Here is a 10,196-nt window from a genome sequence, read left to right on the forward strand (position 1 = left end):
TGGGGTGGTGGTGATGGAGGTGGAGGTGGTGGTGATGGAGGTAGAGGAGGTGGTGGGAGGTAGAGGTGGTGGTGGTGATGGAGATGGGGTGGTGGTGATGGAGGCAGTGGTGGATGTGGAGGTGGAGGTGGTGATGGAGGTGGTGGTGGAGTTGGTGATGGAAGTGGTGGTGATGGAGGTGAGGTGGAGGTGTTGGTAGAGGTGGTGGCAGTGGTATAGATGGTGGTGGTGGTGATGGAGGTGGTGGATGTGGAGGTGGTGGTGATGGAGGTGGTGGTGGTGGTGATGGAGGTGGTAGTCGTGGGAGGTGGTGATGGAGGTGGAGGTGGTGGTGATGGAGGTGGTAGTCGTGGGAGGTGGTGATGGAGGTGGTAGTGGTGGTGATGGAGGTGGTGGTGGTGGTGATGGAGGTGGTAGTCATGGGAGGTGGTGATGGAGGTGGAGGTGGTGGTGGGAGGTAGAGGTTGTGGTGGTGATGGAGGTGGTGGTGGATGTGGAGGTGGTGGTGGCGGTGATGGAGTTGGAGGTGGAGGTGTTGGTGTTGGTGGTGGTGGTGGTGATGGAGGTGGTGATGGTGGTGGGAGGTGGTGATAGTGGTGATGGAGGTGGTGGAGGTGAAGGTCTTGCCCCTTCCAGTCCACTTGCTTCCCATCCGCAGGAGGGAGTTCTCTGTATTCTTACATGTGCCATGACACCTCTCTAGGGGGACACCTGGCACTGATGGGTCCAGTCTTGGTTAGGGAGCAGTCTGTACCCTCTGTGACTCCCTTAGTCCTCTGAATGAAGTTCAGTCTCCCAGCAGTTCAGCCCACATCAGCATCTTGCTTCCACTGCTGCCTCCGGAAACCCACCATCACTCCCTCAGTGCTTGGGGCCAGCCCCTGGTCTGGGCGACACTGGTCCAGGAGTTAACCCTTGCAGTATGTGCCCGGGTTAGGGGGGCCCACAGGCTGCAGGAACAGTCAAGCCCAGTGAGACACATCCAGGGGTGAAGGAAGTTTGAGGAGTCCGGAGAGATGACTGCAGGGCTTACACAAGCTGTGACCCCAGAATTGGGCCTGGAGAGGTAGAGAAGGCGAGGGGAAAGGTGTCCCAGGCAGAGGCCATGCGGGAGGCTGTAGAGTGAGGCGTAGGACAGCTTGAGTGTCATTGGCTCACGTACCCATTCAGGGAGAAACTCCCGACACCACTGTGTGCCCCCTACCCAGCCAGTGCCCCGCGCCCCTGCCTCCTCCCAAAGTCCGGGAACGGAAGGTTCTGTCAGCCTCAGCCTCACAGGTGGCCCCGGCGTGATTTAGGTGCACAATGAGCTTGTAGCTGGAATTGTGTCACCCCGACCGGAAGCCGCCTGAGCCCTGGGAGGGTCCTAGCAACATTCAGTGTCATTGGTCACTGACAGTGAGCTCAGCGACAGAGGTGTCTTGTTCTCTTCCCTCTCCTCTCTTTCCCTCACTTTCTCCCTCCTTTCCTGAACTCCTTTTTTCCTCCTTCTCCCCTCTTCCTTCCTTCCTCCCCTCCTCCTCTTGCTTCTTTCTCTCCCTCCCTCCTTTCCATCCACCCATCTCTCCAATCACGTCTTTTGGCTTCCTGCTCTCTGAACGCCCCACCCGGGCCCCTTCACACATGGCCCGGCTCCTGTCTCGGGGCCACCCGTGTGCCAGACGCTCCAGCTGGTGCTGCCCTTGCGTCATCTCCAGACTGTGCGCGCCAGGGCGCCGAGGTGCCGGAGACCCTCCCCGAACCACACACTCCAGAACTGACAAAGGGTCCGGCCTCATGCATGGTGGGATCCCAGTGCCCAGCCCAGCGCTCTGTTGGTTGAAATAGAGGCACAGAGAGGTTAAGTGACTTGTCCAAGGTCACACAGCCAGTAGGCAGCAGAGCCTGGGACTTCACTGCAGTGTCTGCCCCAGGCCCGTGCCCCATTCCTCCCGCCTCTCCTCTGCTTTCCCCTCCTCCTCTGCCTCCTCCTCCTCCCTCATCTTTGTCTCTGGCTCTTCCCTTTAGGCCTGTTGCAGCTCGCCTGGGCCTTTGCATGGAAGCTTCCCCTGTCCCGTCCTGGCAGTTGCAGAAACCCGTTTTGCCCACCCAAACAGAGAGGGGCTGCAATGAACCCTAATTGTTTGCTCGGAGTAATCAATTATTCTCCGTTTGTGTAGCCATGTGAGGATAATAAGCAGCCGCCATCTGGGCGGCTCCGGGAGGCTGGCGGCGGGGGCAGGTGCAGGCGCAGCCACAGCAGCGATGCTGCCGCAGGGAGGAAGTTTCTGCTCATGAGTCTGCGCTGTTTAGGAAGTTTCTGACATGGAAATCTCACTCCTGGGCTGTGTCAGGTCGCCCCGCTTTGCCACTGACCATAGGGGTGCCTGACTGTGGGACTCACCCATCCGTCTCTGGCCTCCGTTTGCTGACCTCTGCAGTGAGCGGATGCCACCGTCGAGGCCACTCGAGCACAGATGGTCTGGGGGCGCTAGCAGTTACTGAGCACCCCGCTCCAAGTGCCTGGCCTGTGCTAAGCTCTTTCAAGGAAGCTGTCAGTGCAGCCCTATGGAGGAGGAGGGTGAGGCTGCGAGGTCCTGGATGGTGTCCATCCCTGAAGGCTGAGGCAGGGCAGGGATCCTGAGAGCTTGCTCTGGGAGGGTGGTGCAAAGCTGGGAGCCCCACGCCTCTTCCAGGCTGCAGAAGCTGCTGCAGGGCAGGGGGCGGTGAGGGCCTGGGACAGACCTCATCATGGCCTACTATTGTCTCCCCCATACCAGGCTTCCTGGACTGGGTCCCCAAGAAGATGCAGCGGGTGGGCTGTGTGGAGCTGCTCAACACGGTGCAGAGGCGCGTCCAGCCGCGGCTACACGTCTTTGGCCACATCCACGAAGGTCAGCACGTGGTGGGGAAGGGGACCTCACAGGTTGGTGGCTCCTAATGGACCCTTCAGAGGAATCGCCCCTCCCTTCAGCCAGAAGGGAAATAAATAGCCCATTCCTACTGTTCATTTTGTAACTCCTAGCTGCCATACACACCCTGGCTGTCAATGAACTATTGTTAAATGTTTAATAATAGGAAGATGATCACAAAATTCTGTGTGACTTAGGAGGTAAATTTTGCTTATGGGGAGCCCTGCAAGTCTGCTGTGCCTCCAGCCTGGGAAGCCATCGGGAGATGGGCAGGGGGTTTTCAGAGGAGGGGGCATTTGGGCCGCAACACGGAAGATGCATTATATTTGGTGGGCACACTATGAATCCCTTAAAACCAGTGGCCCTCTCTTGTTGCTTCTATCCCCGAGGCCTGGCATACAGCAGGTGCTTAATAAGTGTGGAGGTGAGAGTGATGCCAGCTCCAGTTCTGTTATCCACACGGCCATACCCTGGCCTGTTGCTCCGTGCAGGTGTTCCCTAGTAGACCTCAGCCATCCTCACCTCAGCCCCATTTCACCAGTTTGGCACAGGTGCCTCTTTTTTTGCTTCATTTGGATATTTATCCCACCTGCCCAAGGTGCCTCTGTCACATCCCTGCCAGGAAGCATATTGGCTTCTGTGGGATGTCTGGATTGATGTGGCTTCCCTCAGAGGCATCTCCTAGCTTCCTGAACCTCTGTCTGGTTGGACCAGGGACCCCAGGCCTCCACCTTGTCTGGTCCACATCAGATCATTTTCCAGCTCAAAAGCAAGCAAGCCTCAAATCATTTGTTCCCTGAGGGCCTCTGTAGTTCATTGTCAAGGGGCAGCAGTGACCAGACCCCACCTGGCCCTGGAGTAGTTCCTGTAGGAGCCTTGGGAAGCAGATGAGTCATCGAAGCAGGATCTGAGAGGTCCTGGGAGAGGTGGGCAACTCACATGCTGCGCGATAATAAAGACTGTCATTTTCTGTGGCCCTACTATGGGCATGCAGCTCCATCAGATCCAAAGTTGCCTGTGACCAAAACCACACCGCTGCACAATTGGACAAGCAAAATGGGACTCCAAAGAATAGGTCATCACCCACCCACTGATCACTCCCTTCCTCCCCCACCACCACACAGGGAAGGGGAAATGTTCCTTCTGTCTTGGAGATGACCTGAGCTAAAGAATGAGGGTCATTCTAACAAATAGAGGTGGTGGGAAGAGAGTATGATGGAGGCAGAGAAAGTGCATGACAATGATGATAATGATAGTGATGGTGGTGATGAGGATGGTGTGATGGTAGTGATGGTGATGGTGATGGTGGTGATAATGATAGATGATGGCCGTGATCACAGCAGTGTTGGTAGTGATGGTGGTGATAGTGACAGTGTCAATGAAACTGATGCTCATGGTGGTAGTGGTGACAGGGGTGATGATGATCATGATAAGCGCATGACGGTGATTGTGATGATGATGGTGCTGATACAATAATGAGGGTGATGATAATGACAGTGGTATTGACGGTGGTGATGGTCATGGTGACATCATTGATGACAGTGTTGATGATGTTAGTGATGATGGTGGTATGGTGGTGATAATGGTGATGATGATCATGGTGGCATGGGTGATAACATTCTTGGTGATGGTGGTGATAAATAATGGTGGTGGTGGTGACAAATGGTGATTTTCAGGGCGGCGATGATGTTGATGGTGATAGCAACGATGATGGCATTGGTGGTGATGATGTTGATGGTGTTGGTGTTGTTGATGTTGATGGCACTGGTGATGATGGTGGTGATAATGGTGATAATAATGATAGGAGCAGTGATGATGATGTTGATGGTGATAGGATGATGGTGTTGGTTATGATGATGATGGTGGTGGTGATTGTACTGATGATGGCATTAGTGAAGACGATGGTGGTAGTGGTGGTGATAAAGGTGGTAATGATGATGTTGATGGCATTTTTGATGATGTTGGTGATGGCAGTGGTGGTGATGAGAATGGTGATGATAATGGTGATAGTGATGATAGCACTAGTGATGATGATGATGGTGATGGTAACGGTGGTGGTGATAATGGTGGTGATGATAAGGGTGTTGGTGACAGGTTGATCATGATAGTGATGATGATGGCAGTGGTGGTGGTGATAATGGTGGTGATGATAAGGGTGTTGGTGACAATCAGATTGATCATGACAGTGATGATGATGGTAGTGGTGGTGGTAATAATGGTGGTGATGATGGTAAGGGTGTTGGTGACAGGTTGATTATGATGGTGATGATGGTAGCAGTGGTGGTGATAATGCTGATGATAAGTAGTGATGATGATAATGGTCATAGTGATGATGGCACTAGTGATGGTGATGGTAATGGTGGTGGTGATAATGGTGATGGTAATGGTGGTGGTGATAATGGTGATGATGGTAAGGATGTTGGTGACAATCAGGTTTAGTAGTGGTGGTGATAATGGTGGTGATGATGGTAAGGGTGGTGGTGATGATGCTGATAGTGATGATGGTGGTACAATGGTGGGGATGGTGATGAGGGTGGTGGTGAATATGATGTCGATGATGAAGACTCACTGTGTGCTTCTCATGTTTCAGGCACTGGGCTGAGCACAGTGCATAGATAATTGTCTCGTTTAATCTTCACAGCAAGCTTGGAAGTGGCATGTATCATTGTCATCTCCATTTTACAGATGAAGAGACTGACCTTAAGAGTTTTTAGTAGCTTGCCCCAAACACATTCAGCCCATAGGGTCCGAGTGCCCTGTGACTGCCACACCCACTGACAGTCCTCACTGCTCTGGCTGCTGGCCTGACGGGCGTGTGCTTACCTTCCAGGGTATGGTGTCATGGCAGATGGGACAACCACCTATGTGAACGCGTCCGTATGCACTGTGAACTACCAGCCCGTGAACCCGCCCATAGTCATCGACCTCCCCACACCCCGGAACTCCTGACTGCTCCCCGCTGCCCCAGCCCTGCCCACCCACGTCAGCTCCATAGGCCTTGCCCGGCCACTGTTCCTTCCATGCTGAGTCGCCTGGATGACCCACCTGGCTGCAGGGACTGGCCTAGCAGGCAGGTCGGGGTCTTGGAACGACTCTTCAGCCTTCTGTCACCTGGAGTTGGGACCCTGCGCATCCCCATCAGGGGTTCTGTGCTCCTTACTTTTTCTGCGTGTACATCCTGTGTGTACCTTGTTAAAGAACCTGCTAAGCTCATGGCCCTGTCATGTTTGGGAAATGACTGAATCTTCATTCTTCTCACTTGGACGCCCTTCTGGTTTGGGAAGCTGCTGCTCTTGAATGGGTTTTGGAAATTACGCAAAATCTCCCTCTGACCACGGATCTGTGTGGCTGCACGCCCCAGGTTAGAGGTGGTGGGAAGACTCATGGGCTGCACACAAGCAGTCCTTGCTCTCCCTCCAAGTGAGAGAGGAGACAGGCCCAAGGCGGAGGCCCTCCAGGGAGCATTTAGGGACATCTCAGGAATTCAGACCACACCTGGCCAGGCCCACCGCAGTTTGCCTGGCATTGTTCCCTTTTTCTTCCTGTAGGCATTTCTGTTGACTTGAACAACGGCCTGAGTGTCCTAGGCATTCACCCGGAGCCTGGATCATGGGGGCTGGTTCTATGGGATGAACTGCCAGTGTGCGTGCCCAGGACTAGCAAGAGGGTTCCCCAAGGGGGAACGACCCTTGGCCCCAGGGGGACCACGCTGCTCTGCATGGTATGAACCATGGTATGAACCCATATCCAGGAATGCACTGACACACACGCACGCACGCACCCCTCTTAGTTTAACGAAGTAGGTCCTCTGTTTCTCCTTTCTGCCCCGCAGTGAGGGTCTGTTCCTTGGTGTGGTTTCCCTTGCACCATTAGGTTTCTGTCTGGCATACGCCTGCAGCTGAGGGAGTCTAAAAATCCTGTTGTCCTTGGACCAGCCAGCCCTTTGAATGGGAAGCTGTTTTCACCCCGCATCTATCCATCCATCACTCATCCCTCCATCCCTTCATCCCTCCATCCCTTCATCCCTCCATCCCTTCATCCCTTCATCCCTCCATCCATCCATCCATCCCTCTACCCCCATTCATCATCCATCCCCCATACGTCCATCCCCCATCTATCCTCCTGTGAACGGGAGGGTGGCACAGGAACAAAGCGGGCCCCAGGCTCCAGCAGCTCCACCTTGGACAGCTTCTTTTTCTTCTTTGAATTAGGACTGGTGGGGTGGGGGGCAGGGCAGAAGTGGGAACACGTAGGGCCTAGATTAGGGCAGGCAGTCAGGCAGAAATGGGCAAGTGCAGGGTCAGATTCTGTCCTTATTTAATATTTTGTTCATCACGGACTTTTTTTTGCATTTATTTTGATTTTTAACATTGCATTAACGTAGTATTATTTGTCCTGATTGGTGACATTTTTTGCACCCCGTTGCACATCTGAGAGGAGGGTGCCACTCCCTCACCCAGGTCCCAGCGCTGGGAACCAGCCTGCAGTGAGCCCTTTGTAGTCTCATTTCATCCTCAGATGGTCCTTCAAGGTAGGTACTTTGTCCCCATTTTAGAGATGAGCGACTGAGGCCAGAGGGGTGTGGTGACTTGCCTGGGGGCTCATAGCACAAAAGGAGCAGAGGCAGGATCTGACCCTCGGTCTCTGGCCTCATGGCCCTCACTTTGCCATGACCTGAAATTATGTCCCTACAAAGCAATGCATGGTCCAAGGCTCTTCTTATTGTATTTTTATTTTTAAGGGTCCTGTTCAAAACTGGTCTGAGCTCTGAGGAGTCCTGAACCCTGGGCACAGCATCCAGGCATCCTGGGAGACTGGGATTCCTTTTCTGCCCATGCTGAGCCGGGCTCCTTGAGGGGTGAGGCTGCTGTCTCCGGAAGCCTGACAGCAGCACTCTGTCGGGCTGACCGAGGCTGAGCTCTGTGGGGTGCAGGGCTCCCGGAATCCCATTGGCTGGAGGGGCTCCTGTAGCCGGGGATGTTTACGAGGTCTCTCTGATGCCTCAGGCACGGGACATGTGTGCGGTGGAGAAAACCAGGCCCTTTCAGTGCCAGCTCCACTCAATTTCTATGTGGACCAAGAACTTCAAACTCAAAAACATTTTTTTCCTAAGATATCTTCAGAATATGGTGTATTTTTATGTGGAAAAGAAAAGTTATGACGGCAGCTGTTACTTTAAGAGAAAATTCATTAAAAGTCCTCGAGGTATGAAGATGACGGCGTGATCCTCAATCATTTTGGCATAACTTGATTGTGGCTGTAATTTTTTTTTGTCAAGCATGTCAGACAATAAAGTCTTTGTAAAAAGAGAAGTCCGCACGGCTCTTCTTCCTTCTGCGTCTCTGGGTGTTGCCTGGGACGCGTGGGGGCAGCGTGGTGTCCTCTTGCAGAATGCTGAGGCCTGGACGGACTTGGAGACTGAAGCCTCCGTGTGGCAGCAATTGGTGTCCTTCTGGTTGCTTTAGCCACCCCTGAGGCGGGGGGATCGCAGAGGTGGTGGTGTGGGCAGTTCTGGGTCCTCTTGTGTTCAAACACTTGGCTGCCTGGTCTCCCGGAACAGAACACCTCCAGAGGCCTTAGCGCTGGACTCGTCCTGGAATTGGCATGTTCAACCAGCCCCTGTGAAACACAGGGTCCTGGCATTGCCCAGGAGAAACACTGGCAGGTACAACGACCCTAGTTTCAAAGCCCCCAAGCTGCAGAAGTTCTGTCATTTTTATCCATCTGTCCATCCATCCCTCCATATGCCATTTGCCCCTCCTACTACCCAACCATCCCCAATCCATCCCTCCCTCCCTCGAGCCATCCATCCCCCATTCATCTATCCATCCATCCATCCTCCATCCATCCTTCCATCTATTTCCCATCCATCCATCCATTCATCCCTTCCTTCATCCCTCCATTCACCCCCCATCCATCCTTTCCTCCCTCCTTCCCTCCCACTTTCTATCCATCCATCTTTCATCCATCCACCCCCCACCCATCCAGTCTACAAACACCACTGAGCACTTCCCACGGATCTTGCTTGGGCTAGGGAAGTGGTGGTGGTGGCAGTGATGGATTTAGGAGGTAGGATGGCAGTGAGGGACAGAGGTGGGCCATGGGGGAGGGACAGCCAAGGATAGCAGTGGATGCTGGCTGGACATGGAGATGGGGCACAGGAGCAGGAAGAGCAGGGCTGAGGAGGGACATGGAGTTCTGTTTGGGACGCTGGAGGAGGCTTTGGGCTAGAGAGGGGAGGTGTCCAGTGGGTAAACGGGGAACAATGTCTCTGGAGCCAGATGTGGGTCAGAAGCAAAGATGTGGGGCAGGGGAGACCTCCCAGGGAGGTGTGCAGGGCAGGGGGTCAGACCACAACGTGCCACCCCTCCATGGCCCTCTCCTGTTCTCAGACTGGCCCCACCTGCCACCTGCCCCTCCAAGAGCCCCATCCACCAGGGTCTCACAGGGGTGTACAACAGCCATCCCAGGCCCTGGCTCCCCATCCACAGGCGCCGAGGAGCTGCTTAGCTTGAGGGGCCCTGGCTCCTGCTCTTGGCCAGCATGCACCCCAGCAGGGCTCCTGGGCAGGGGCAGGGAAGGGACTCTGTGGCTTCTGCCCCTGGTGATTGCTGTCACAGGGCAAGTGCTGCCTGAATGCATCAGGGTCCCATCTGCCCAGCTGAGATGCAGCATCATGGCTGAGCCACACACTTCTGCAGGACGGGTAGGCAGCTCTGAGTTGTCCAGGGCGCTGTACCAATGGTGAGGCCATCCTGCAGCAGAGGTGCCTGGTGTTGGAGCCTCAGCTCTTGGGAGAGCAGCACTCTGGGCTCAGCCATTGTTCCCCAGGCAGCCCAAGGCACAGGAGACAGAACAGCATGGGGCCCAAGACCACTTTCCATTGCCAGTAGGGGTCTGGGGGCAAGTACAGCGGGCCGCCTCCCCTCCCTGCCTCCACTCTGACGGCGTGTCCACTCCCAGAGCCCCAGCCCCAGGACCAACAGCTCCGTCTTGCAATTTGCTTTCATGGAGCTAATCCTTGAACCTCCACGAGGACCAAATTCCTAGGAATTTTTCTTCTAGGAGACCCACTCCCTAGAATGAAGCCTGAATGAACCAGCAGAGCTACAAGCCCTGTGGACAGGGGCTCCACTCAACATGCCCCGGATGCTACCCACAACTCCCACCTGGGCCCAAACCTGCCTGGCCAGCTTGGGGGCCTTTATCACGTACACCTGAGAGGCTCCAGCCCACTTCCCATCGAAGGCACAGCTGAAAAGGTCTCCACACTGTGGGGATTAGGGCTGACATCTAGAAACTCAG

General features: G+C 54.6%; 1 protein-coding gene across 5 annotated transcripts in view; it reads left to right on the forward strand.

The window, feature by feature from the left end:
- Nucleotides 1–8,203, forward strand: part of MPPED1 (metallophosphoesterase domain containing 1) — an 85,781-nt gene extending 77,578 nt beyond the window's left edge. For 2 of the 5 annotated variants that reach the window (XM_037735033.1, XM_017518888.2), the window contains exons 6-7: nucleotides 2,760–2,873; nucleotides 5,722–8,203. In XM_037735033.1, coding sequence (XP_037590961.1) covers nucleotides 2,760–2,873; nucleotides 5,722–5,840 — 233 coding nt within the window. In that variant the 3' untranslated portion in view covers nucleotides 5,841–8,203. The remainder of the gene's footprint in view (nucleotides 1–2,759; nucleotides 2,874–5,721) is intronic. The other 3 variants (XM_037735032.1, XM_017518887.2, XM_037735034.1) reach the window with 2 other exon arrangements.
- Nucleotides 8,204–10,196: the final 1,993 nt, after the last annotated feature.

The sequence above is a fragment of the Cebus imitator genome, unplaced genomic scaffold (assembly GCF_001604975.1).
Source record: "Cebus imitator isolate Cc_AM_T3 unplaced genomic scaffold, Cebus_imitator-1.0 Scaffold711, whole genome shotgun sequence".
NCBI classification, from domain to species: Eukaryota; Metazoa; Chordata; class Mammalia; order Primates; family Cebidae; genus Cebus; species Cebus imitator.